This window comes from Pelodiscus sinensis, chromosome Z (genome assembly GCF_052426305.1).
Source record: "Pelodiscus sinensis isolate ZL-2025 chromosome Z, ASM5242630v1, whole genome shotgun sequence".
Taxonomy (NCBI): Eukaryota; Metazoa; Chordata; order Testudines; family Trionychidae; genus Pelodiscus; species Pelodiscus sinensis.
Window position 1 is genome coordinate 1,325,228 of NC_143085.1, and position 27,841 is coordinate 1,353,068.

At 66.3% G+C, this 27,841-nt stretch overlaps 1 protein-coding gene across 6 annotated transcripts in view; it reads left to right on the plus strand.

Annotated features, from left to right (window-relative positions):
* The window catches only part of OSBP2 (oxysterol binding protein 2), a 73,156-nt gene that overhangs the window by 25,842 nt on the left and 19,473 nt on the right, over positions 1 to 27,841 (plus strand). For 4 of the 6 annotated variants that reach the window (XM_089775340.1, XM_089775339.1, XM_075897883.2 and 1 more), the window contains exon 3: positions 17,960 to 18,210. In XM_089775340.1, the coding sequence (XP_089631466.1) occupies positions 17,960 to 18,210 (251 nt within the window). Of the gene's footprint in view, positions 1 to 2,327; positions 2,507 to 7,427; positions 7,504 to 17,959; positions 18,211 to 27,841 lie in introns of those variants that run through there. The other 2 variants (XM_089775341.1, XM_089775342.1) reach the window with 2 other exon arrangements.

Consider the following 27,841-nt stretch of genomic DNA (forward strand, 5'->3'; position numbering starts at 1 on the left):
CTGTCTCCCCTTGCTCGGGGCGATGCGGGCAGGGGCCTGGGACCAGGACTCCCTCGGGGCCCGGCACTGCCTCCCGTAGCTCCCCTCCCTTTCCCCGAGACGCTGGCTGCCAGCTGGTCTTGCATCCCCGCCCGCCAGCCATGGGGGAGATGTGCCTAAACCTCCTGGGCCACCTCTGCCTGCGGCTCCCGAGCGAGCTGGCCGTCACCTGGCAAGGTCAGCGCAAGACGAGCCTGCCCCGGAGGGGGATTGCTGCCTGCTGCCAAGACAAAGAGCTGGGGAGGGCTTAGTCGGCGGGCAGGCGACGGGGGAGGAGGGCACGCGGCCGGGAGCCCGGAGACGCCTGGACGACCGGCAGCTGGCTTGCTCCAGGCCGCGGCGATTTGCGTTTCCGATAGCAAGTTGATGAAACGCCCCCGAGCCCTCCGGGGTCCCTGGGCGGCTGGGGACGCCGTGCGGGTTTCAGGTGCGAGGGGACGCGCCGGGGAGAGGAGACGCGGGCCCGGGCCCCCTAGCAGCAGAGCTGTGGAAGCCGTAACCTCCGTCCGCGTCCAGGTACCGCGTGCCGGGCCGGGTCCCTTTTCGGAGCGGCTGGCGGTGCGCGAGCGGCTTTGCCCGGCGCCTGTCGGCGAGCTGTCGCTTTGTGCGGCGCGCGCCCGCTGCTGGATTCGGTTTGGCGGCTCGGCGAGTCGCGAGCAGAGGACCCGGCGGAAAGAAACCTTTCGCGAGGGGCTTGGTGCTGCTCCGTTAGGCACGTCCGAGCGTTGGAACCCGGTGCCTGCCTTCCCGGGCGTTTGCGGGGTCCGTTCGGGCCAGCCTGGCTAACGTCACTCTTCCCCTAGCGCCTGGCGTCCCCGCTTGGGTCCCTTCACGAACGAGCAGCCGCGATGAGCTGGGGGGGCCACGTCCTGGAGCGTTGCCACATAAAACCAGCTTGGGACTCTCCCGGGGCCGCGGCCATCGCCCCCGGCCCACGCCGCCTGGGCTGGGAATGGGGCACGCGGGGGACTCGGCTACCTGCGTCCAGGAGCTGTGGAATGACGCTGTTGGCCGTTCCCAGTGGGAGCCCGCGCACGGGGCGGGGGGCAGGAAGCGCTCGAAGGGGGCTGCTGGGGTGGGGGGGAGGGAGGAGACGTCCCCTCGGGCGCCTGTCCGGTTCGGGTCCGTGCCGCCAGCCCTCGCTCGTTGTTCACGCCGCGCCAGGCCGCTGTCTCTGCCCCGCCCCGCTGGCTCTCCGGAGAAATGTCACCGCGGTGCCGGCAAGGCGCGTGTGCGCTGCCTGGCGGGATGCCGGTCGTGCCGAGGCTCCTGCGGGCCTGGGCCCGGTGACCGGACGTTGGCCTGGGGGTGTCGGGTGCTGCCCGCCCTGCGCCCTCTCCGCCCCTCCCGGCTGGGCGGGCAGGCTCGTAGCTCTGCTGTGAGGTCGCCCCATGCTCCGAGCTCGCTGGGAAGTGCGCACGAGCAGAGCCGCAGCACCGCACCGGCCCCTCTCCGGCACCCGGGAAGTGGCCCAAGTCGGCTGGGCCTCGGGCCCGCAGCGGAGGCTCTCGGGGCACCGTGGGGAGTCCCCACCCGTGCCACTGGGGGGCCAGTGTGTAGGGCTGGGGTGGCGTCGGCCTGGCTCCTGGGCCGAGGGAGAGGTGCCCTGCAGGGGGCTTGGAGCCCCTAAGATCGGGGGAGACGGGGGAAGGAGTGTGGCCGTTCGCGAGCGTGCCGGGGAGGGGGGCCCGGCCCAGAGGCCCTGCCGGAGGGGGAGGTGCCCGCGGAGCCGGAGGAAGGGGGCAGACCCGGGTCCCCCAGCGAAGCGCTGGGGGCCGAGAACAGGGGCGCGGCAGCAGCGTGGGTCGTTGGCCGCCCTCTGAAGTGGGGGCGCTGCGGGGGGGATCAGGCTCTTGCTTGCTCTAAGTCCCCTCCTCCCCCCCCCCCGTCGTGCTGGCTGCCGGGATCTGAGCCGCTCTGGCCCCTGCCCCCCCCGCTGGCCGGCTTGCCGCAGGCTGCCTGTGATGTATGCGGCATTCCCCCCCACCGCCGCCCGCTCCCCCGCCCGCCCCGGAGGCAGAGCAGCCGGCTGGGGAAATCCAAAGCCCCGTACAGCGGGGGTGAGACGTCGGGGGGCTGCCCCGGAAAAGCCCTTCGCGCTCGGCGAGGCCCTGGGGGTAACCGGCGTCGAGGGCCAAGCCGGTTCCGGATCGCCGCGTCCTCCCGGAGCGCCCTCCCGTGCAGCCCCCGCCGGCCCCGGCACGCGCGGAGTTAAGCGCTGCCGGGCGCTGGAGCGAGCCGGGTGCATTCTGGGAGCATGGTGGCCGAGCTGCCCGGGAGCAGCATGGGGCGGGGGGGCCGGGGGGCCGGGGGCTGCCGGCTGCAGGCGGGCGGGCGTTCTCCGTCCCGGGGCTGGCCGAGCGCCACGTAGAGCCGGCGTCCGCGAGGATGAAGGGGAGGGGCTGCTGGGAGCCGGGGGCCGTGCGCTCCTTCTGCAACTCCGGCTGCCTCAATAAGTTTCACAAGGGTTAGTGGCCTCCCCGGCGGGCTCCGCTGCGGGGGTTCCCGGCCCGGCTCGGCTCGGCTCGCCGCGAGCGGCAGACACACGTGCGTGTTGCATGGGGCCCTGCGTGTCCTCGGCACCGGGGGTGCAGCCTGCGCTCATCTCCTCCGGCTTTCCCCAGCGTCTGGCGCTTTCACTGGGGGCCTGGGAGTTGTCGGGGCTACCCGCCGCTGGGTGCTCTTGGGCACCGTGGGGCGTGTCCCCTTAGCAAGCCGGGGGGGGAGGAGCAGCTGCCAGAGAGGGGATCCCCCTCCCGTGAAAGTCGCTTTTCATTGCACTGCAAAGGCAGGCAGCGGGAACGTGGCGTTTCGGGTGTTTGCCCCGGAGCGCGCCTGCAGCGAGGGTCCCGCGAGAGCTGGCAGAGCGAGTGGGGCTGACCCCCGTGTCACACTCCGCAGCGGCTTGGGGATCAGGCCCCAGGAACCCCGGGGGGCGCTGGGAACCCCCAAGCACGGCCTGTTGCCGGTTCGGTTTCCCTGCGCCCTGCCTGGCCCGGACACTCCCGTGCCCACAGCAGCGCCGCGCCAGGCTGTCGGAGCAGAGCAATTTGCAAGGGGGGCCTGTGTAATACGGACGCCTTCGGCCCTGGGGCTCAGGGCAGAGGTGGGGGGTCTACAGCCCCAGGGCCGGATCTGGCCCCCGAGGCTCGGGGCTCCCTCTCTGCCCAGCCTTCCTACCTCCAGACTGCTCCTGCGCCCGCTCCGCTCATGCACCCGCCCCGCCACCCCCGAACCCCAAACCTGCTTCCAGGAATCCCCCTGCCATACTCTGAACGTCGCGTTTCTGGCCCCAGCACACACGATCTAGTAGCCCTCCCCTCCCTCCCCGGTTCTGGGGCGTGCGCGTGTGGGGGGGAGGGTTACTTGTGTTGCGACCCCCAACAAGAATTGTGGCAAGTTCTCGGAATGTGCATCTGGCGCAGAGGGTGGGTTTGATCCGTTCCCATTGGCAGTGCGGTGACGCTGGGAGGCACACCCCAGCCACAGCCGCATTCTCACCCCCCCCCGCCGGGGTTACGTGCGGAGGAGGCGGCGCTAGAGACGGGTCGCTGCGTGGATGCAGGAATCAGGCTGTCTGCGCGCCGGGCTGTTCCTGTGAGCCGCTGGGGGGGACGGAGGGTTTCAAAGGGCACGTTGCCTCATTCTTGGCTTCCTGTTGTCCTGGTTGTCATTTTCTGTTGTGTGGTGGCGCGCTACTTGTGTAGTTGTGTGGCTATGCACTAGTGGTGTGGCTGTGCGGGGGTTGTGTGGTTGTGTGGCTGTGCACTAGTTTTGTGGCTGCGCACTAGTTGCATAGTTTTGTGGCTGCGCACTAGTGATATATGTGGCTGCGCACTGCTTGCGTGGTTGTGTGGCTGCGCACTGGTTGCGTGGCTGTGCAGTAGTTGTGTAGTTGCGTGGCTGCGCACTAGTTGCGTGGCTGCACACTAGTTGCGTGGTTGTGTGGCTGCGCACTAGTGGTATATGTGGTTGCGCACTGGTTGCGTGGTTGCGTGGCTGTGCACTAGTTGCGTGGCTGTGCAGTAGTTGCATGGTTGCGTGGCTCTGCATTAGTTGCGTGGCTGTGCGGTGGTTGCGTGGTTGCGTGGTTGCGTGGCTGTGCACTAGTTGCATGGTTGTGTGGCTGCACTAGTGGTATATGTGGCTGTGCATTGGTTGCGTGGTTGCGTGGCTGTGCAGTAGTTGCGTGGTTGCGTGGCTCTGCATTAGTTGCGTGGCTGCGCAGTGGTTGCGTGGCTGCGCAGTGGTTGCGTGGCTGTGCAGTGGTTGCGTGGTTGCGTGGCTGTGCAGTGGTTGCGTGGCTGTGCAGTGGTTGCCTGGCTGTGCACTGGTTGCGTGGCTGTGCAGTGGTTGCCTGGCTGTGCACTAGTTGCGTGGCTGTGCACTGGTTGCGTGGGTGGCTGTGCACTACTTGCGTAGTTGTGTTATGTAGGGAGAGGGGCGTTTGTGCAAGCCCAAGCGGGGCCGTGCTACGTGACACACAGGCGTCCCGCCCCACTTGAAGAGGAAAGCCCCGGACCCCTGGTGCGGAGCTGGGCGCAGGGCGCGCTGCGTGCGAAGGAGGGTGGCGCTCCGAGGACCCAGGTTGCGTTGTTGCGTTGGGGAGGGCGCTGCTGCGCTGGCACGGACCCCTCTTGGGGCCGGGGAGCTGTGCTCAGGCCCAGCTGTGCGCGGCGCGAGAGATGACGGTGTTTCGGGAGCCCGTCCGGCGCCGCAGGGGACGGGTCGGTGGCTTGCCGACCGGTGTCCGTGTCCAGCGCAGGGGAGCTCCGGAGAACCCGGTGGCTTTACCCATGCTGCTTGGGCTGGGACAAGTCCACCGGCCCTTTGGCGTAGACCTAGCCGAGCCAAGAGCCCCGTTCTCCCGTGGCCGAGGCGAGGGGGCTACCTGTGCCGTGGGCCTGGGCCCAGGCCGGCTGCCCCGGGCCAGCCCAACAGTGGCACCGAGTGCCTGGCCTGGCACGCGCCCCTCGGCTCGTCCTTGCCAGTCGGCGAGGGGGAACGTGGTTCCTAGCACGGCGCTGGACGGATCTTCGGCCTCCTCGGATGGAATTCAGCGGAAAGGCCCAGATCCCCTTTCGCGGGGGGAACCGCGGTGCTAAGGGACTTGCCCTGGGAGACGGAGCAATCGGTGTCAGAGCCGGCGGTGCAATCCAGAGGCCGCGGTGCCTCTTCGGAGACCTGGCCCTTCAAAGCCGCAGCTTATTCCTTCCGTAAGGCTGGATGTTAAGAGGGGTGAAGAATTGTAGAGAGCCAACCGCAGGCTGCCGGCAGAGGGTCAGCGCCAGCCACCTGTGCTGCTAACGAGTTCCTTAATGAGGCCATGCCCTTGGGCGGCCCGCCGGCGCGCTGTGGGGATCGGCCGCAGAGAAGCCTCTAAAAACAGCTGAGCTGCGGGCGAAGCAGCCAGTCTGCCGACCCGCAGCGGGTGTCTGCGATTCCGCTCGTCGGAACAAGGGGGGCGCGGTGGAGCCCGTCACGTGGCCCCGGTGACCCGAGGCGTGGCCGGAGCCTGCTCTAGCCAGTCCGTCCCGTGGCGCGGCTGAGCTGTGATGGGCCCGCTCATCCGGTGTGATGCAGGCCGGGCGTTTTCCTAGCAGTCCATCGCGGGCACGGTTGTACGTGGCCTAGCACATGGCGAAGGCACCGTGTCCCCCGGGGCGTCCTGCCGGTTGTTGATTTCCTTCCCGGGGGTGGAAAAGGTTTCCTTGTTTTGGTCTGCATGCCGCCAGGCGCCGGCTCTCCCGCGAGGCCTTTCTCCACCGCGTCCTCCCCGCGTAGAATCGGACGCCGCGTGGCTGTCTTGTGGATCGGCTGCTTACGTCTCTCGGGGCAGGACACGTTTTCTGTCCCTTAGCATCCTTCCAGACTGCCAAGGGTCTTGCTGGCCCGTCTCTGAGCCGGTTCGCTCTCACGCCTCGGCTGCCAGGATGGGGCAGCGTCTCTGTAGCCAGAGGGAACCCCGCCTTCCCACGCCCGTTTGATATTCCAGCGTGGTGTTCCCCCTCTGAGCTAAACCGCCATCCAGGGCGGATGTCTGCTCAGCCCCGTTGGGTGACAATTGGCAATTGCTCGGGATCCATTTCATGGGGCGAAATTGCTTCGTACGGCGCTAAGCTGTCGGATCCGAGCCGTACGTGGCTGTAGGTCGCATGCCGCCGGCGCCTGTCTGTTACATCCACGGTTACCCTTTCTCGGCCGCGTGTGTAAGCCCTCAAAATGGGATTTGAGTCGGGGGGCCGGGTCTGGCTTCCATAAGCCGTGCCGATTGGCGTTTCGGATGCTGCACCGCTGAGGACTGGGCTGGTTTTGCCCTGTGTCACGTCGCTGAAGTCGGGCGCTGCCTTCGTGTAAAACCGGCAAGTGAGCCGAGCCCCCGGCGCAGAAGAGAAACGGGTACGGGGGGAGCGGTCCCAATAGGTCCCTGCCATTCCCATCGCTTGGGGCGGCCGTCCCTTCCATGCCGCCCAGTCCCGTGGCTTTCACACCCCTCCGATAACAGCTGCCCGCATGGCCACACCCCGCTGCCCCCCTCCGAGCCTGGGGACCGCTTGCTGTGCGCGCCGAGTGCTGGACGGGCCACGGCGACGAGGTGACATGGGCGCCGGAGTCTTGGCCGATGCGTCGGCCTGGCTCTGTCCCAGCGGCAGAGAGACTCAGTTCTGCCCTCCACCTCGCTGTGGCGGGCGGGGGCCCGAGGAGCGGATCCTGGGGTACCGACTGCCCCAGCCCAGTCCTGCCGTGTGCTGGAGCAGCCTGGAAGCGGCTCTAGGTACGCAGCCGGCGAAGGGGCCGGAGGGACGCTAAGTGGCTTCATGGAGCGGGCTGGTCAAGGCCCAGGCGGAGCGGCCACGTCGGTGCACACCCGTAGACAGGCGCTTTCGGGCTCTTCTCCCTAGCGTCAGGCGGCAGGACACGGCACCCCCCGTTTCCCCTGGGGCGTGAGCGAGGGCCGGCCATGCCACCCCGCCAGCATGGCACAGAGCCGCAGCTGGGTCCTGGCTCCCTGGGCCTGGGGGTGCACGTGGGCCGCTGGGCGGGGCCCTAGCCCCGAGTCTGACCCCACTTACGCCTGCGGAAAGCGGAGGGGCGCCAGGGCGGGGCTGGGCGGCGAAGCTGAGGGCCCCAGACGGGGAGCGGGGGGGTGGAGGGCAGGGCGGGGGGGTTAGGCCCCGTCCTGCTGGCCCCCTCGAGAGGCATCTCTTCGCCCACAGCGCCTCCTGCTGGCCCCCTCAGTTCCCTGTTGTCTTCTGCGCGGCACCCAGGTGTAGCAGCCCCTACGTACCCCGCCCCCAGCGGGGCCCTGCCTGGCCGCTCCCCGCCCCGGCGCCCGGCTCCCCCGCAGCGGGGCGAGCGCCCCCCGACACCCCCGTGCGCGTGGAACCCCGGCCGGTGTCGCCATGGCGACCGGCGTGCGCAGGCGGCTGGCCCGGATGTACTGCTGTCTCCGGCAGCGCCCGAGTAACGGCCTTTTCCTTTCTCTCCCCGCGCGGCGCGGCCCAGGGCAGGCGGGGCCAGGGCAGGCGGGGCTAGCGCCGGGCAGCCCCGCGGCGGCAGGCCGGGGTGCAGCCCCTGAGCCGAGCGGGCTGGGGACAGCGACCAGCCAGGGCCAGACGAGGAAAGGGGTTTTCGGGGCCCCCTTTGCCTGCAGCCCCTGCATGCCGGCCGGCTCCGCCTGTGTGTGTCCCCCCCCGCCCTGCTGCTCCCGTTGGCCAGGAAGTGTGGCCAATGGGAGTGGGGGGGCGGTGCCTGTAAGTGCCACACCCCCTGTTCCTTCCTGCCAAACGGGAGGGGCTCGGGCCCCAGCCAGTGGAGGCGGGGTCGTGGGGAGATCCGTGGGTCTCCAGTGCGGGGTGTGGGAGCGGAGGGGGCAGAGTCTTTGCGGCTCTGGCTCACCGGTTACCCGGTACGGCGAGGGCTTCCCCACCACGTCCCTAGATCCGGCTTTGTCCACCTCGCGGCCCAGGAAGCGCGGTGGGAACGGGCTCTCGGGTCCCCGGGGACGGGCCTGGCCCGCCCGAGGGGAAATGGCAGCTCACCGGGCCGGCGGTGGCTCACGGGCAGCCGTTCGTAGCGTGGCTTGGCGCATCTTGATTTCAGCCGCCTGGCTCGCGCCCGGCGTGTTCCTGGCGCTCCCGGCGTGTTCCTGGGGCCGTGGCGCAGGCAGCGGCGGGAGAGCTCGGACCACGAGAGATTCCCGGCTGCTGAGCAGGCCTTTCTCTGACCCTTTTCCAACGCCACAGTACCCTTTCTGGAGACGAGGCGCCCACGCCTGTAGCCGTATTCCGGATGTGGGCGCCCCACGGATCTATACCGTGGCAATGAGATATTCGCCGTCTTCTTTCGTGATGCCTAACACGCTGCTGGCTTTGACTGCCGCGGCCCGCAGCGGGGAAGTGTGCAGAGAGCCAGCGACAGCGACGCCCAGATCTCTCTCTGGAGTAGCGGTGGCTAATTTAGTCCCCGTCACGTACGGCTCGCTGGGCTTCGTTGCTCCAGTGCACGTCACTTTGCGTTGATCGACGTGACAATTCATTTGCCGTTTTGACGCCCGGCCGCCTGGTTTGGTGAGAGCCGTGGGAAGCTCTCGCAGTCGGCGTTGGGCCGAGGGCTCTCGTCTCGCCCGCGGCTGCTGCACACCGGTACGGCCGAGTCGCTTTCCGGAGAAGAGCCCGGGGAGGGCTGAGAACAGCCCCTGGTGAGCGATGCAGGGACGCAGGGGACCGGGTGCAAGGAGGCGGGTGGCAGCCTGGCCCGGGCTCGCTGGCCCTGGAAGTCCAGGCGAGTGTGCGGCCAGTGTGCGTGCCGGCAGCAGACAGCAGGGGGGTCCCGTTTCCACCCTCTGGAGGCCACGTGGGGGCAGGCGAGGTCACAGCTGCCCCCAAAGCGCCGAGGTCTCAAAGCTGGAGCTCTTGGAAACCTCAGTGCACAATGGGAGACGGAAACGGGGGGCCCTGTGGCCCTGCATGCCCCCGCCCCCGGTCTGGTTTGGAGAGCTCGCTGCAGAGCCGGCTGGGGCGGCGGATGGGACGTGGCCGCGTTCCCACGACGGGCAGGGGGGTTAGCGGGTCTCTGACGTGGCAGAGGTGCAGAGAGCGGGGCGCTGCCAGCGCCGTGTGTGCGGCTGGTCCAGGCGGGAAGTGGGGCTGCCGTTCCAGGAAACCATCGGGAGCAGGGGGCAGGGCAGCGCCCGGGATGGGAGGGCCCCTGTGTGCCGTTGGCACCGACTCCTGGCCCGTGTCTGACGTGCCAGGGCGCTGCCAGAGAAGCTGGCTATGAATGTGAATCTGCGGGGCTTGCAAGCGCTGTGGGCGCGCCGTGGCGAGTCTCCGCGGGCGCTCTGCCCGGCGGGTGCGTTCGGCTGTGGGCACGCCTCTCCAAGGGTCGCGCACGGGCCCCCGCTGAGCCTCGGCCGCGAGCCACGCTTAGGGAGCGCGATGGCCGGGCGCCCGCGGCGATGAGTGGGACCCGTCTGGGACAGGGGAGCGGCGTGAACAGAGGGGACCCATAGCTGGCCGGGGTCCCCGGGGAAAAGAGCTGTCGGGAGAGGGCTGGCGCGCGCTGCGGGGCCAGGCGGGGCGAGCGGTGTCTCTGAGGGGCTGGCGGTGCTTTGGTTTTGCCTCAGGAACGTGCATGGCTCTGTCTGTGGTCCCCAGAGGTCCGCCCCGCTCAGGGCGCTCACGTCCCGCCCGGCGTAGAGAGCTGCCACCCGCGTGGGGAGGAGAACAGCGGCCGGGCATCTCTTCCACTGGCGACAGCTGTCAGCTTGCACTGGCTGAAACTCGGATCCCCGCCAAGGGATTTCTTTGGGCCATGCTCCTGGGGGCTGGCGAGGCCGGATAGCTGAGCCCCCCAGAGCTGAGCCGGTCCAGCGTCGGTCTTGGCCGGGGGAGGGCAGAGCTTCCCAGCCAGCGGGCGGGTGGGCTCGGTGGTGTGATTGGCTCGCTGGGGGCTGTCGCAAGGGGGTCTCCGTGACCCAGCCCTCCGCAGGGTCTGTCTTGTGGCTGTCGCGAGAGCTTTCTCTGGGGCGTTCTGTGCCGCACGTTTATTAACGTAATAGCGAGATGTCTGGGCAGGACAGGGCCAGGGTCCATACGACCCTCCGGTCCATAGAACGTCTCCACCACTGGCAGGAGCTTCCGAGGGAGAGGGACCAGACCCAGCAGGCAGCGATCGAACGAGCCGTCCCTTGGGGCCTGGGCCCGGCTTGTGACAGGCCAGCGCGTGGGGCCCAGCTGGCGACCTGCGCTTTCCCGAGGCCTGTGTCCGTGTGGCGGGGAGGCTGCTCCTGGGGGCTTGGTGACCTGTGGCTTATCCGTGTCACCGGGTGCCGTGTGTCACGCGACGGGTTCGGGAACGTGTCCGTGTTCGCTGCCTTCTCGCTGCTCCGGGTTTACGGGCCTCGGCCCTGTCCCCTCGGCTGCCTCGCTCCAAACGAAACCGGCCCGGCCTGCGTCAGACGCCACCTCCCTCCCTGCACCTATTCCAGGGCGCGCCCAACGCAGCGCTGTGCGTGGGTAGGGTGAGCAGCCGCGCACACTCCCCCCGACGTGCCTGCGCCCCGGATTCGTGCCGGCTCTTCCCTCTCCCCTGCTGAGAGCCCGCTCACGGTCTGGCCGGTGACCACGCGTTGGGGGGTTTTCAGAGCCAGCCGCAGGGAGACCCCAGCGCTGTGTGTCTAGTTTTCCAGTGTGCGCTGCGCTGCGCTGACCACAGAGCCCCTCCCTCCCCTGCGAATTGGAACGCCCCGGGCACGGCGGGACCACCGCAGCGTGGCCGCGGTCCGGAGAGGCCCGGGAGACGGAGGGCCGGGCGCCGGGCGTGCGGCAGCAGGGGGAGCGAGGGCCAGGCCACGCAGTGGCCAGGGAAAGCAGCCCAGAGAGGCTTACGGCCGGTAGCTGCCGATCCCGATTCCACGGGGGATTAACGAGCGTCACGGCTCTAAAAATAGCCCTCCTGGCTTACGGTGAGGATGGCTGTTCCCATAGCAACCGCCTCGTGCTCCGTGGCTGCCGATGGAAATCCGAGCCAAGGTGCTCGGCAGTCGGGTTGCGAAACCAACTCTAAAATGGAGTTCAAGGAAGAGCCCTCGGGTTCAACCTGAGCTTCTCTGGTACCCACCTGAGCTTCGCGTCCCCCCTTGCCTCCAGAGCAGGCCCGTGCCGGCTCCCAGAGCTCCGCCGCCGGCTGTGCTTTAGGGAAACTGAGGCACCGCCCGGCTTCCTAGCAGGGGTGGAAGGAAGGACAGAAGCCAAGCCAATGCGCAAAGGGCAGTTGGGATGGGCTTCCCACTGTTCATAGGCGACCCAGCTGTGCTCCCGCCCGGCCCCTCTGTGATGTGACAGGGAACGGGAACAGATCGCTTGGGGCCCGGCCTACGCTAGGCCAGGCGGGTCGGATGAAGGTTTGCAAAACGCGGAGCCGGATTCGGCTTTCCTTAAGCCGAGCCCCCCGCAGCGTCTACACGGCCGCTGTCGGCTTCCCGGACTCCTCCCAGAGGGAGGCCCAACGCAGGCGGGGCTGCCCTCAGCCCACGACTCTACCTGCGAAATCGAACGCCAGAGGGTTGATCTTCTCCAGAGCATAGGCAAACCCTGGGGGTCATTATTTTTATTACACAGATTAGCGCTGCGGAATATTACCGCAAAATATGTGTATTAGAGAGATGAGCCCTGCAAAAACGATACACACGAACTAACGTTTTCCAGTTCACCTCCCCCCAGCAGTGAAGTGCATCTCTTCACCGTGCCAGTGTAACTTACACCCGTGTGTGTGGTGGTGGTTCTGAGTGCTGTTACGTAACCACTGTACAACTTGAGCGCCTACAAGTCCGCTCAGGCCTGCTTGTTGTTCGGCCAGTCTCTAAAACAAACACGTTTGTTGAGCCTGCTGCTTACGTACAGCGCCACCAGAAAGCGAGGGCGGTGTCTGTGTAGCCGGCGCTACAGGGGACTTACCGCCGGAGATGCTAAACAGTCGTTCGCCACCGTTCCGGAGGACGTGTGTGCACGCTGAGGATGCTCTTTAAAAGCCAAATGTCGATGCAACTTGGGTCTGAACTCCTTGGCGGAGAGCTGTGTGTCCTGCCCCGTGTTCCCTGCATTCTACCTGTATTTGTGTTCAGCAGCCTTGGATGTCGGCCCAGCCCTCGCTCTTTTTAGGAACCGTTTCCTAGCACATTGCGCCGCACACCAAGAAGGGACCAGGGTGAGGTTTCTAACACGAGCTACAGCCCTTGGCCAAGCTTTGAGGATCTGAAGCGCCCCGTGGAATCGGAGAGGGACGAGGCATGGAGCCTGCTTTCGGAAACCTGATGCAGAAGCTACGGAAGCCGAACCGCCGAAAACCAGCCCTGTGCTGGTGGCCTGTGACTCAAATGAGGAGAACGAATGTGCATCAGTTTGAACCGCTCTCAGGCAAAACCCATCAGCAACACGGCGCACGTCGGCCGGGATGGCGGCTGACGCACGAAGGGAGGAAGGATCTTGCCATGCGGACGCCTGTTCTCCCTTTCGGGTGACACGGTGAACAAAAAGCAGAGGGCCTCGTCTCCTGCAAATGTAACCAAACCTGCGCACCCAGCCGCGCCGACAGCCGAGAAGAAGGCTGAGCGGGTTTGTAAGCCCGGCGCTTCCTCGTCGTTTTCTGTTTGAATGCAGCTGCGTTGCCCTTCGTGCTCTGCTTGTAACTTCAGCTGGAGAGGAAAACACCGTGTTGTTCCTTAGAGAACGGATATTTGGACTCGGGATGTTAAATAGCGGTTAATTGAATAGTCGAGTAGCCTGAGCTCCTAGACCCGGCACAAGCCAGAACTGAACCAGGCTGCCTGCCCGCTTGGCTTCTAACACGCTTTAAATGCAGAGCTGAGACGGGTGTAGGACCACACCCCTCACACGTCAGGACTGAGCCGGACTGCTGCCCAGTCTGCTAAAACATATACTGGTGCGGCCGCTGGGCAGGAAGGGCGCAGTGTTCCAGGCTCGGAGCTGCTTATGTAACTGTGGGCGGCAGCCAGAAAACCCATGAGCGCTTCCGAGCCGAGCGCCCAGAGAGCGAGAGGTGGAATGTAAGTGTCCTGGCTAGGCGGGCCGGCCGGACTAGGGAAAACGCCGAACGCTGGGAGAGCGCTCCACGCTGCATGGCAGAGGGGCTAGCAGGCCGCTCTGAGAGCTCTGCGTGGGCTTGGCCAACGGCCTCCTGCCCCGGACGACTGTGCTCTGCAATGACCAACCCAGGATTTGCCGTCTTCTCTGGCAGCCGAGGAGGCCGGCTCCCGGCGTGCCTGCGAATCCAGCCGCGTGTGCCGCTTGTCTCTCTTGCTGACCCGCGTTTAGAAAGCCGAGCCAGGGTCCCTCACGTGGCCGCTGCTTTGTCTTCTCCCTGTGCACTTGAAACAGCCGCTACCGATGAGCCACGCATGGGCCGTGCAAGGGAATATGGCCAGGGCAGTGCTGCTGGAGCTGTCTAGCCCTGGCAGCAAGACGGCCTAGTGGGCAGAGCCGGACCCTGTGCCCGGAGAGGGGCGAGGGTCCTTGAGCTGGGGGCAGCGGTGCCAGAGCCCACTGGGGCGAGGTCCTGTCCGAGGGTGAGAACTGTCCGGCTGCGTGCGTGTGCCTCCCCCCGCCGGTCACACTGCCGCCCCGAGGGAGCCCCCAGCAGCATGGAGCCCAGCAAGGCCGAAGGCGCCAGGCCGGGTTCGTTGTCCTCGAATCCTGCGGGCTCTGCCAGACCACTGTCCCCGGCGTGCTCGCTGCAGCGGCCTCTCCGCGGCACCCAGGACGGATCCGTGCACGGACGCAGACGCGTTCCACCCTCGGACGTGCCGAGATCCCCCGCTGCCCTGGACGGCGCGCTCAAGCCCGTCGGCCTGTTTGGTTTGCATCCCGGTGCCTGGGGGGCCCACGCTGGCTCCTGCCGCGGGGATCGGGTACTGCCCCCGGCCTGGGCGCATTCTGCCAGCGCGGGGACACTCGGGCGCCATCTGCCCCTCCGCTTTGTATGAGCCATGCCTCAGGCCTTCCTCTCGCTGTGCCAGCAGCCCCTCCCGATAGCGGGCGGCTCTCTGGGTCCGTGGCGCAGCCGCGCTGTGGCGGGCGCATGTCTGTGTTGGAAAAGGCCACGGGGGGGCGGGCAAGTTCTGGTTCCAGGCTGGGCTGTGGCCTCCACGCTCGGACCCTTGGCGTTCCTCAGGCTGGCGCAGCCTGCTCGGGGCGGGCGCCCGGCTCTTCGGCCAGCAGGCTCGGCCTCGCGTTCGGGGGTCTTGCCGCTTGCCGCCTTGCCTCGTGGGGCTGCGGTCTCTGCCAGCGCTAGCCCTCCGCGCCGCCTGCCCACGTCCAGCGTTCTCGTTAGCCCTCCGGCGTGACGGCCGCTGGGTGCCCGTGTGCGCAGCTCTCCCGGGAATGCAGGCCGAGGCTGCCTCCTCTAATTGGCGTTTTCCTCCTGCTCCTAGGCCCGCGCGGGCGGCTAATGAGGACTCCTCTCTCCTGCTGTCAGATCGTCCTTTGTCCTTCCCCAGACGAGGCTGCAGAGCACAGCTCCGGCTGGGTTTCTCTTGGCGTTTTCTGGCCAGAGCTCGTTAGAGACCAGATCAAAGCGGGGAAGCTGCGCCCGCTCTCCCGGGCGGCCTCGTCTCTCCGCTCCGCGCCAGAGGCTGGCCGGGGGGAGTCAGAGTAGAATTGGGTCATGCCCGACATCGGATTTCCCACGGCACCGCTGCCCTCCTGCCAGAGCGGCGGCCAGTCCCTCAGCCCCGACCCGGGCCCCCGGTTCTGTGCTTACACCGGCCCTGGCTCCTTGACCCGAGAACAGGGACGAACGGCGAGTCTGGCGTCTGACCGGAGCTGGCCAGCCCCCTCTCAGTGCACCCGGCTGCCTCTGGCGCCGGATCTGCTGCTGTAAGCGGCTTGCAGCAAGGTCAGCGGATGACGCAGCCGAGCTGCTCGGGGGCTGACCGCTGAGCGAGGCCGGTTTGCCCTTGCTCCGTTGAGGCTGAGGTGGCTAGAGGACACGAACGGATAAGTAACAAGGTCCCGCCGAACGCGGCCGCTGCCTCAGTTTCCCTGTAGAGGCTCTGCACTCGCCGAGAAGAGGAGATTGAAGCGCAGGTCTCAGGAACATGGGGCTGGCAGCCGGAGGACGTACTCAGCTCCCTGGCCGGCCCGTGCTTCCTTTCTCAGCTGGCCAGACCGTTCAGCAGCTCCCATGCTGTCAGGTTGCGGCAAACTCAGCATGCGTCTTCCCGGGTTCTTCCAGCCCCCTCCGCCCCTCACCTGGCTGGGCTGCTGGCTGTCAGGGACCCACAGGGAACAGGGGGGGAGATCGGCTGCTCCCCCTGCGGTGGGTTTCGTTGCCACGTCGCTGATCCGTGCCCCAGGCGTGGCTCCAGTAGCCTGGCGTGGAGTGAGCTGACCCGCTTTAACGGCAGCCACTACGTGGTGCACATTCAGCCGGGAGTCACACCCTGGTGTTCGGTTACAGAAATAACCGACCTGTCTGTGGTGCGTCAGCGCGATCGGACGGATGCCCCAGCGGCCGGTTGGGGGTGTTTCTGCATGCGGCCTCGTCCTTCCCTCCCCACAAGGTCACCTGGCAAGCGCTGAAAGAGGTCGGGCCTCCTCCGCCCGCGGGCGGCCAGACGGGGCGGGGCGGGCCTCCTCTTCTCGTGGGCGGCCAGACGGGGCGGGGCGGGCCTCCTCTTCTCGTGGGCGGCCAGACGGGGTGGGGCGGGCCTCCTCTTCTCGCAGGCGGCCAGACAGGGCGGGGCGGGCCTCCTCTTCTCGCAGGCGGCCAGACGGGGTGGGGCGGGCCTCCTCTTCTCGTGGGCGGCCAGACGGGGCGGGGCGGGCCTCCTCTTCTCGTGGGCGGCCAGACGGGGTGGGGCGGGTCTCCTCCGCCCGCGGGCGGCCAGACGGGGCGGGGCGGGCCTCCTCTTCTCGTGGGCGGCCAGACAGGGCGGAGCGGGGCCTCCTCCGCCTGCGGGCGGCCAGACGGGGCGGGGCCTCCTCCGCCTGCGGGCGGCCAGACGGGGCGGGGCGGGGCCTCCTCCGCCTGCGGGTGGTCAGACGGGGCGGGGCGGGCCTCCTCCGCCCGCGGGCGGCCAGACGGGGCGGGGCGATCCGTCTGGATGGCATGGCGTTGACCCAAGAGTTCGGAAGGAACTCGCTAGGAAATTCCAGAACCCGTCACTTCAATCTGCCTCTGCAGCAGGCGATGGGCTAATGCCACGCTGATTGGGTTTTAAGAAAGGATCCAGAGGCGCTCCTGGCCGTCCCACGCTGGTCAGGCTAGCGTCCGCACCAGGCAGGTGGAATGACGCTATGGGAGAGAGAGGAACGACCACGCACACCCATGAATGCAGTATGGGGGGGAGGGGTCATTAGGATATGGCTAGCTAATGAGGAAGAAAATAGCTTTGTGACGCTGTCTATGTCCATGGTATGTCCACACCCTGCGCCTTCCATGCAGTTCTTCTTGCCCCATCTCAGAAAGCATAGATTAGATTTAACACTGTCAGCTGATTGTCGTGAACTCGTGATTAAAAATCACAGGCATTCACGGTTGGAATTTGCACTAGTAAACAGTAGAATGCCAATTGAAATGGACTACATATTTTTGGATCTGTTTCTTCATTTTGAAATATAATGATTTCAGTTATCACACAGACTACAAAGTGTACAGTGCTCACTTTGCAGTATTGTTTTCATACAAATATTTGCCCTGTAAAAATAATAAAACAAGAAATAATATTTTTCAGTTCGCCTCATACTGCCGCTGACGTGCAATCTCTTTGTCACGAAACTGCAATTTAGAAATGTCGATTTTTATTGCATAATCGCGCTCAAAACCAAAACGAAATAACACTTTAGAGCTTACAAGTCCACTTAGTCCTACTGCTTGTTCAGCCAGTCGCTCAGACAAACACGTGTGTTCACATTGATGGGAGACATTGCTTCCCACTTCTTATTGGCTAGCCCACTTTTGGGATGATGCTAAACCTTCGTACGTCCCTTTGTGATTTGGCCACCGTTCCGGAGGACGTGCTTCCATGCTGATGACATTTGCTAAAAAAATTAGTTAAATTTGTGCGTGAACTCCGGGGGGAGAATCGCATGCCCCCTGCTCTGTTTTCCCTGCATTCTGCCCTATATTTTATCCCAGTGGCCCAGCACGTGTAGTTTGTTCTAAGAACACGTTTGCTGCGGATTTGACAAAGCACAAAGGGACCAGTGTGAGATTTCGACAACACTCGACCCCGGGGTTAAGAACCCAAAGTGCCTTCCAAGATCTGAGAGGAACGAGGCGCGGAGCCTGCTGTTAGTTTTCAAAGAGCAGCTCTCCGATGTGGAGACTGCAGAACCCGAACCGCCACAAAACCGTCCGCCTCCTGCAGTTGGCATGTGACTGGGCTGAGGCAGAGGAACACACGTCGGTCCGGGCGCTGGACCGTTGGCGAGCGGAACCCGCCGCCAGCGGGGTCGTGTGAGCCAGTGGCCCCCACATCCAGGGTGTGTGAGCCCCGCTTTCCGAGGGGATCCCTGCAGAGGTGGGGTGGGGTACCTCTCGCCGCGACGCCCCCCTTCGTACAGCGTGGGCTCTTCCTGCCCTGCGTGGGGGAGGACTTGGCTGATTCCTCCGGGCGTTGGATCCGGCCGACACTGGGGAGTCTAGGGGGGAGTAACTCGTCTCGTACCGGTACTGTCGCATGGCAGGCCGGGGCGCGGCGACCACCCTGCCCGGCTCGTGGGTCCCCCGCCCGGCTGGGGCAGGCTGCCCAGGGGCTGTGGGAGCCGGCGTGGGGGCGCGGAGGGGGGAACGGGAGGGGCGCACGAGCCGGCCCGGGGCTCTCGCTGCTCAGCCTGGCTCCGCCGCGCCGTGCCGTCCGGTGGTCACCATGGCAACGGTGTGTTCTCCCCCCCAGATGACTCCGGCGACGAGGAGCCCGCCTCGCAGGCTGACAGGAGCGAGCCGCATGGCGCCCTGAAGGGGCTGGCCAGTAAGCTGGAGGATCTGAGCACCTGCAGCGACTTGCTGGCCAAGCACGGGGCGGCCCTGCAGCGCTCCCTCAGCGAGCTGGAGAGCCTCAAGCTGCCCGCCGAGAGCGGGGAGAAGCTCAAAGCCGTCACCGAGCGCGCCACCCTCTTCCGCATCACCTCCAACGCTGTGCTCAACGTGAGTGCCTCGCCCCTCCCTCCCTCGCTCCCCTCCGGTGCCCGGCTCCGGGTCGGCGCCTCGCCCCTCCCTCCCCTCCGGCGCCGGGTCTGTGCCTCGCCCCTCCCTCCCTCGCTCCCCTCCGGCGCCCGGCTCCGGGTCGGCGCCTCGCCCCTCCCTCCCCTCCGGCGCCGGGCTCCGGGTCGGCGCCTCGCCCCTCCCTCCGCTCTGGCGCCGGGTCTGTGCCTCGCCCCTCCCTCCCCTCCAGCGCCGGGCTCCGGGTCGGCACCTCGCCCCTCCCTCCCCTCCAGCGCCGGGCTCCGGGTCGGCGCCTCGCCCCTCCCTCCGCTCCGGCGCCGGGTCTGTGCTTTGCCCTCTCCCTCCCGTCCAGCGTCGGGCTCCGGGTCGGCGCCTCGCCCCTCCCTCCCCTCCGGCGCCGGGTCTGTGCCTCGCACCTCCCTCCCTCGCTCCCCTCCGGCGCCCGGCTCCAGGTTGGCGCCTCGCCCCTCCCTCCCCTCCGGCGCCGGGTCTGTGCTTTGCCCCCTCCCTCCCGTCCAGCGCCGGGCTCCGGGTCTGTGCTTTGCCCCCTCCCTCCCGTCCAGCGCCGGGCTCCGGGTCGGCGCCTCGCCCCTCCCTCCCCTCTGGCACCGGGTCTGTGCCTCGCCCCCTCCCTCGCTCGCTCCCCTCCAGCGCCGGGCTCCGGGTCGGCACCTCACCCCTCCCTCCGCTCTGGCACCGGGTCTGTGCTTCGCCCCCTCCCTTCTTCTGCTCCGGCACTGGGCTCAGGGTCAGTGCTGTGCCCCGGGGAAGGGCCTCCCACAGGCCAGGCGAACTTTGCATGCGCATGCAAGGCACGAGGCCAAGGAGACGCTTGCGCCCTGCGGCTCGGTTTCCCTTTGTTCTCCCCTCTCCAGTCCTGCCCTTCCCCATGCGTGTCACGCCAACGGCAGGGACGGCCATGGCTTTGGGGTCGGGACAGAGCTGGGCTGGGCGCCCGGGAGCGGATGGGAGCCGGGTTCTGCTCCGGTGCCGTTTATTCGGGCGACGCCGGGAACGAGGGCGAGATTCCAGCGATGAGGCCCGGGCGGGGGGGAGCTGGGCTGCCTGGCGGTCTGAGGCGTACGGTGCACGAGGACCCTCCGACCCACTTGGCCAGGCTGACCCCACGCCGCCCGCTTCACCCACGTGCCCAGTGGCCAGCAGGGCGGGGGCCCCGGTGCCCCCCATCCCACGGCAGATCTGGTGCCGCCATAGCCGGCACCGCTGGGATCTGGCCGCTTGTGCGTGTGTCGGGACTGAGCCCTGGATCGGAGGGGCCAGACGCAGAGCCGGGGCTTGTCCCGGCTTGTTGGCTGCCGGTCTGGTCCGCGCCACTCGCCGTCTGACCGCGCCGGTCCCTGCGTAGGGGGAGTGCTGCTCGCGGAGAAACAGTCTGTGTCTGTGTGCGCATGGGGGAGTGGGGCGTTTTCCTCCTGGGGGGAAGCGACAGAGATTCCGGGGAGGAAGGAAAACATTGGGGAGAAGAGGGACGTGGTGGTCGGGAGAGAATGCAGCCCGCGGGCGACCCGGCTCCGGGCGCTGAGTTAACGCTACATGGCTGCCCCTCTCCTAGAGACTCCCCGGGGCCGCCAGCCCCCGCCATCAAAGGTAACCCTCCTCCTTTGCCCCCCAACGTACCACCCCGGGGAAAGCCGCTTGGCAGGGTCCTTCCCCGTCTTCCCAGCCGTGCCGTGTTGTGGTCCCCGGCAGGCGTGGCCGCGTCCGGGTCAGATCCCAGACAGTTTGGGGCCGTTCTGTGGGGACTCGGGCTCCCCGGCCTGTTCCGAACGCAGGAGCCGTGCGGAGGGCATGTCGCTCGGGGTGGCTTGCACCCTCCGTGGCTAGGGGAAGGGCCGTGCGCTCTGCCACTTGCCCCCTCGGGTCGGGAAAGCCCGTCGCAGAGCGTTGGGGGGATGAGTTGGTTCCCGCGGGAGGTCTGGGGCGGGCGCTGCGTTGCGTGGTACGTCGTGCGTTTGTGGCTTTCCTCTGGCTGGCTCCGAGCATGGCCCGAGAGCCCGGGAGGGGGATGTCCAGCAAACAGACCCCGAGCAGAGAGGCAGGAGAGCGGGTCTGTCTGCGAGCGGAGGAGTCCGTCCCTTTGTTCACGAGCTCCTCATCAGCCAGAGCTTTGCGGTGTACCTGCCTCCTGTTGTAACTCAGAGCCGGGTCGGGGTTGGTTGGGCCTAGACAAGGGGTGTGCTTGGAAAGCCGTCGATTTTCGTAATGCGGAAGGGGAGGGCCTGCTAGCAGGGACCGTTATACTGTGTAATGGCCACAGGGGGGCAGCAAGGGGCCAGAGATGGGGGCTGGGACAGTTATACCCCTCCAGGCAGCGCGACCCCCACCGCATCCAGCCCCAGGGAGCCGCCACCCAGGCAACGCGGCCCCCATTGGCTCCTCCTGCCCCGAGCCCCAGATGGGGGAGGTCCCTGGTTGGGGCTGTCCAATGGGAGGGGACTGTTCTCTGCCTTCACTGCGTGCCTGGCCCCAGCTCCCATGGCATTGGTGCGCTCAGTCTGTAATGGCGTGCCAGTGGGTGTGGGATTGGCAGGTGGGGAGTTGCGACACGGAGACTAAGTGACTTGCCCGAGCTTTCATAGACAGTCGGTGGCAGAGAAGGGACTGGCGCCCAGGTGGGTTGCCCGTGCTCCCCTCTCGCTGCTCAGTGCCCCACAGCTGTGGCCCCAGGCTACTGCAGAGGGGAGAGGGCTCAGCCCTTCATTGCACAGAGCCCGTGTCTGGGGCTGTCTAGGACTGGGGGGGCTCAGGCGTGGCATGGGACTTGCATGCTGGAGGCCGTCCGTGAGCCGTCCGGACGGAGGGGGTCGCAGCAGAGCAGGCAGAGGGCAGGAGTCTCTCAGCGAGGGGTTCCCCCTCCACCAGCATGGGAGCCGTCCCCAGCGGGCAGCGGAGGGATCTGGCGCTGGGGCTACGTTCTTCTCCCCACCAGATGAGTGTTTCCAGTGCCGCTGGCCGGCCACGGCTGGTCCTGTGTCCGAGGGGTCGCCGCGTGGACGCGTTGGCCCGTGGCACCTTGGAGACGAACAGGTGGGTTTGGGCGCCCGCTGTCGGGGGCCAAGGCCCATGGGGCAGACATGCAGGGGCAGCGTGGCTGTCGTAGCGCGTGGCCGGAGGGGAGTGGCCTTAGCCGTGGAGGGTCGTATTGACCGTGCACCGGACTGTGGAAGCCGGTTTCCCTCGCGTGCAGTCCTGCACTGTAATCAAAGGAGCTAGGGGGTGAGCCGCTCGGGGGCTCCCATACGCCCGCTGCTCTCCTGTGTCACAGCAGGGTGGGCGCCTGTTCGAGGCCTAGGCTGTTAATTTATTCTGTACGTTGATCTTCCAGTTCCATCCGCCTCCCCCGGCGCCCTAATTACACAGGCGGGGAGCGGGCCTGTCACTGTGTCCGTAAATACTCACCAGGCAGCCCCAGCACTCCTCCCCGGGAGAGCCGCCTGCCGCGTGCCGCCCAACATCTGCGGCCAGGCGCCTTCCCGTCTGCTTCGTTCCCAGAGCGCTTCCTTCTAGTGCTCCCGCCGCGGGTTCTGCAGCCGGCGTGGCGGGGTGGCGGAAGGGAAAGCGGCCTCGGCGAAGGGTTTGCCGTGGGTTCCTCAGTACCCCTGGGTTTCGGCTTTGAGGGGGCGTGCGTTAAACCCCTCACCAGATTTGCGCCATGTCGTCGGCCTCGTCTCGTTTCCGTGAGCTCGGGATTTGCACCAGGGATGAATGTGGCCGGCCAGGGCTAAGCTGCAGGGCAACGTTTGTTTGCTAAGTCAGTTGCCAGCTGAGCCCCGGATTGCTTTGCTCTCCCGGCGTCCCTCGTTCACATACAGTTGGACCGGCCTGGGGTGTAAGCGCGTTGTGACCCTCCCATGGACACGTGCACAAGTACGCTCCTAGGCCCGGGTGCGTGAGGGCTGCTCCTCGTGTCTGATTGCGGAAACAATGGAAGAAGGCTTCACCGCGACAGTCGCCCCCCCGCGTTCCGGATCCGGGAGCGGCGGCATGCGACCCTGAACACAACGGGCTTCTTTCAAAAGCGGACGACCGACCTGTGACTTAATACAGTTGGAAACGTCACCCTGCGGAAAACCCGCTGCTTTTCACCGGCGGGGCGTCCAGCAAGCAAGCGCCGAGCGTTTCCGTACCTCGTCCGTGTTTGAAATGTCCCCGATGGCTTAGTGGTACTTGACCCAGTCGTGCGGTGCATGTCACCCAGAAGCGGGTGCTTTCCCCCTGAGGTTTGCTAACCCCTAGCGAGCGGGACTTGAGCTAGGTTTGCACCGCAGACTTTGATAAAACATGCAGGCATCCCCGACCCCCGCGGGCAGCTTTGATAGACTCGTTGTACTCCGCCTTTTGGGGCACCGAGTGGCTTACGGCAGCTGATTGATGGCATTTCCATGGGATCTAGTTCCCATGGGATCTAATTACTGGTGCTTAGGGCTGGCTCTTGAGAAGAGCATAAAGAGAGCTGGGTCTGCATCTCATTCGAACCTCTCGGCGGTTTTCAGTTTGGTGTGCGGCTCTGGCTCCCGCAGCCTGGGCAGCCAGGCCTGGTTTCCTCCTGCCACGTGCCTTGCGCCAAAACCTCTTCCCTGCCTCGCCGCGCCTTGCCGGGCTGGCTGGGGGTACTGATGTGGGGCTGGCTGGGGCTGTGACAAAAAGGAATGGGGTGGGTGAACCGACATGGTGCTGGCTGGGTGTACTGACACTGGGGTGTACCGACATGGGGCTGGCTGGGGTGTATGGAGACAGAGCTGACAGGCACTGTAACAATACAGGGATGGGGTGGGCGTACTGACACTGGGGTATACCACTGCGGGGCTGGCTTGGGTGTACCGACACTGGGGTGTACCGCCGCGGGGCTGGCTGGGGTGTACCGACACTGGGGTGTACCAACACTGGGGTGTACCGACACTGGGATGTACTGCTGCGGGGCTGGCTGGGGTGTACCAACACTGGGGTGTACCAACACTGGGGTGTACCAACGTTAGGGTGTACTGCCGCGGTGCTGGCTGGGGTGTACCGACACTGGGGTGTACCGCCGCGGGGCTGGCTGGGGTGTACCAACACTGGGGTGTACCGACACTGGGATGTACCGCTGCGGGGCTGGCTGGGGTGTACCAACACTGGGGTGTACCGACACTGGGGTGTACCAACGTTAGGGTGTACTGCCGCGGTGCTGGCTGGGGTGTACCGACACTGGGGTGTACCAACATTAGGGTGTACCGCCGTGGGGCTGGCTGGGATGTACTGACACTGGGGTGTACTGCCGTGGGGCTGGCTGGGATGTACTGACACTGGGGTGTACCGCCGTGGGGCTGGCTGGGATGTACTGACACTGGGGTGTACCGCCGTGGGGCTGGCCGTGGATAAAGAAGGCAGAACGTGGCTGTGGTCAGAGTGGCCCGGCGCTAGCAGGAGGCACCGGCGCGTGGGTAGAACTGCGTCCCCGCGGCGTGCCCGGATCTCACGGGGCCCGTGGCGCTGTGGCAGCTATGCTGGCACGGAGCCTGTGCAGACAAGTGCTGACGTCCTGCTGGAACAGGCCGGGGGGGCAGCATGAGAAGGCAGATGCCTGTGGGCCCCCCTCCAGGGAGGGCTCTACCGGCGCCCCAGGCATGGACGCGATGCCCAAGGGGGCTGGCAGGGTTTGTGGGAACCGGACTCACCCGACTCGCGTTCCCTGGCTGGTTATCACCCCGCAGCTCTGAGGCCGAGAGCGCTTTGCAGTGCAGGTCGCCGCAGGGCGGGGCTGTGTCCTAGCTCCCGAGTTCCCTCCGTCCTGCCCCCTCCCACTTGGCCTCCCTGCCCCGGGACACGCCTGGGAAAGGCGAGTCGCCCGGCCGGGGCTGTGGGCGCCCTGGGGAGGGGGGCTCCCGTGTGCATCGCGCTCCCTGCGGGCACGGCCGGCTGCAGCCAGCCCTCGGCGGGGGAGCGCTCGGCAGAGGTCGAATGACCTTTCTGTTGGCCTCTGATGAGCCGTGAAATCCGACATTGTCGCCGATCGGCCCGTGAAATTCACCAGATTCCTCTGCTCCCTCCAGGCACTCGATCCCTGGCGCGTCTCCCCCAGGGCCCCTCTGCCGCCGCACCGGCTCCCATGAGCGCGCAGGGGCCAGGCGGCCAGCCCCTCGCCCGCCCAGGGAGCCGGCTTACAGGGCTATTGCCGTGGCCTCTTTGCAGTGTGAAATGGGGGCCCTGGCTCTCTCGGAGGGGGCTGGGGCTGGCGTGTGGCGTTGAAGGTGAAGGACGGTCCCTGGAGAGGCAGGACAGTACAGTGTGTGGTGGCAGTGTGACCTAGTGGGGAGAGTCTGGCCTGAGTCTCTGGCACCTGACTTCTGTCCTTGGCTGTGGCGGAGCTTGTCATGGATCCCGATGTCCTGTGACCAGCTGGTCTGACCCCTGGATGGCCCAGAGCTCAGGCCTGGACTGCCCGCCCGTGGGGACCCCCCCCAGTTTCCGCTCCCCGCGCCGGGCGCGAGTCCGGCCTCTCTGCTGGGGGAGAGCCCCTAGCCCGTGGCTGCTCCCTGCGGGCGCTTGCAGGCTGCGTCCACGTCCCACCTCACCACCTCCCTGGATCTAACCCCCTTGGGAAGGGACGCTGGGCTCGGAAGCCAGGCCCCGGGGCAGCCCCGGCCCACGCTCCAAGGGCGCACCGCCCTCCGGTTCCCAGCCCTTGGCGGTTCTCCGGTGCACGGCCTGCCGGGAGCTGCGGGAGGGCACGTCAGGATTGCGCTGACTTGGCACGTCCCTGCAAGGGCAGCTTCTCCCAGTCCCTCCTCCCCCCGTTCTCCTTGTCCCTCTGCCAGGCCCTGCTCTGCCCAGGATCTGATCCACCAAAGGGGGGGGGGGGGGGGGGGGGGGGGGGGGGGGGGGGGGGGGGGGGGGGCTCACGGCTCTGCTCTCTGGGCTTGTGAGCACACTTGTGCTCGGCTGCTGTCTGTGCGCCCCCCGCCGGCTGCTTCCCACAGCCCCCTGGGGCCTTCTCTTCCTGCGCTGGCCGCGGCCAGTGTCTGGGGGTCCCACGCCCTCCCCTCGCCCCCCTCCGTCACGCTCGCACTTCCCTGCCCTCGTCCTGTGCACCCTCCCCGCTGCCCCAGGCTGGCCGTGTGCCCTGCCGCCCTCAGGTACCCCCCGCCCTGCAGGGCTGCTCCCTGGCTGCCCTTCGTCTGGTCCGTGGCACTCGGGGGCTGCGGAAGCAGCGTGCTAGCGGGTGACGGGAGCCGCGTTTTGGTCAGAGCCAGACAGTGCTTGGGCAGTTGCTGGAAAGCACAGCAAAGGTGGCGCTAGGAGAAGAGGGTCACAGTGGGGGGGAGGCTGGTCCCGCCATTCGGAGCCGCCGCGGTGGAAGATCTGAGTAACCCGCGGACTGCGCTGGTGCGCTCACAGAACGCGCTCGGAGATGGAGGCTGGGGAGCAGGGCTGCCCCAGAGACCGTCTGCGCGTGGAGACGTCACACGTGGAAAACGGAGCCGCTGCGGGAAGTCTGAGTGGCCCTGTGTGACGGACCAGGCCGTGTCTGGGCACAGCTAAGGGCATCCGCTCAGGGCGAGTTGCTCAAATCCGGGGCTCTTTACAGTCCCCCTGACTGGCGACCTCTCCAAACAGGCCACAAACCAGTCTCACAGAGCGCTTCAGCAGCCTGCCTGAAGCCTCCCGAGCAAAACCCCTTCGACACCCCAGCAATATCCGTGCCCCAGATGGCCCCGGGCCTGTACACAGGTGGGGGGTCCTAGCACCCAATCCCACCTACCCCTAACAAGTTCTGTCCGGTTCCAAGAAACCAGCCACAGATCCCTGGTCAATTTACCCTCTGGACCTTACCCACAAATCACGCTGGGCCAATCCTTTAGAATCTAAAACTAAAGGTTTATTAACAGAAGAAAGAAAAGCCTGAGAGTAAGGTTATTAAAGTACAGTACGTTACATGCACCGAATCTCCCAGTTCTCGATGCAGGCTCTAGCAGAGATGTTGCAGCTGCTGGTTTAAAAGTTCTTATTGCACATCCTGAGATCAGGATGGGTTCACAGGTCTTCCAGGCTCTTCAATCCCTGCAGTGCTGCCTCTGGGATGAAGTGCTGAGCTGAGAACAAAATGGCATCGACCACATGGCCTCTTTATACTCCTTCCTGGCCTCTTCTTGTATGCAGCAAGTCACCTGGTCAGAGGCCAATCTCTATGTTTCCTGCTGGCTGCCTTCAGGTGACAAATCCCATTCTTTGGGTGTGTCCATAGCCTATTGAGAGTCATTGTTCCACAGGGCTTTGCTACCCAGCCTGTCCATAGCCATGCTTAACCACATTCACAGAAATATTCAGCTTCCACACAGATTACAGATTCCTACCTACACACACAGACATTATACACTCACATAAATAGCGTACATAAGATTAACAAACAATAATCTCCCATTCAATACCCCACATGGCTCCCCCCACACCAATTTCTGGGGCCAACACCCCCACCTAGGGGTGCAGCAGCGATCTGGCTGCTTCCCTCCAATTCAGCAACGTGACACCCTGCAACGCAGGAGAGGTCGCTCGCCCTGCTGGGGGCAGGGGCCGGGAGCACCCGCGGCTGCAGCCGAGGCGGGAGAGTCGCGTATGTCTGCAGAAAGCAACAGAGCCGGGTTTAACGCTGGCCTCTGACGGGAGGGGGTCTCCGGCCGGCGAGAGAGGCCAGCGGCACAGCCTCGTTTCCCGAGGAGAGCCGTCAGCACGCCATTGCTGCTCTGCAATCGACTGGGAGCCGCAGGGGCTGGGACCAGCGAAGCCGCATGGCCCAGGAAGAAAGCCCAGCTGGGATTATGCTGAGCTCATTGTGTCAGGCTAGAGAAATAAGCAGCCTGGGTTGACGTCACGGGCCCAGATGGGCTGGATTTGAAGGATCTCGTAGCAGGCAGCGGCTGCCGAGGCGCCTGGCTGGGACAAGCACTCCAGCGCTCCAATTCGGAGGCCAGCCGGAGCAGTGGGCGGAGGGCGCTAGGTGGCCGGCGGCTGCCAATTCTAGCACCAGACCTCCGAGGACGTTCCCCACAAGGGGGGTTCTCTCGAGTTTGGCCGGCGCTCGCGGGTTGCTGCGGACGCTAACAGGCCGGTACGAAAAGGCGCGTGACCCACGCGGGAAGCTGCCAGCGGAGACTTTCTTCCTGCGCCAGACGTTCATCGCGGGGGAAGTCGAAAAGGCCTTGGTGACCCTGAAAGAGCCCGCCCATCCTGTGACGCCGGGGCTCACGGAGCCTTGACAGCGGTAGGGAGAGGTCCAGCAGCCGGATGAGCGGGTGCAGAACGACGGAGGGGTGCGCTTTGGGCCGCTGGTGATAGTGGCCCAGGGCCTGGCCGATGACCGTGTCCCTGTGGTTATAGCTGCCGGCTGTGCCCTGCATAATATTTGTGAGGCTGAATTTGGCCAGCCTGAGACGAGGGCGATCGGAGGAGCCCAGCGCGGGGCCATGCGGCTCAGGGAAGGGGCGAGGCAGACGGTGTTGGCTGCCATGCACGGGACAGCTAGCGGGGGATCCTGACTGGGTCATGTGGTGCACTCTGTGCGGTGGCGCCTGTGGCTTTGCTGGGGCGTTTGCTTGTTTCGTGGCGTGGAACGGAGGTG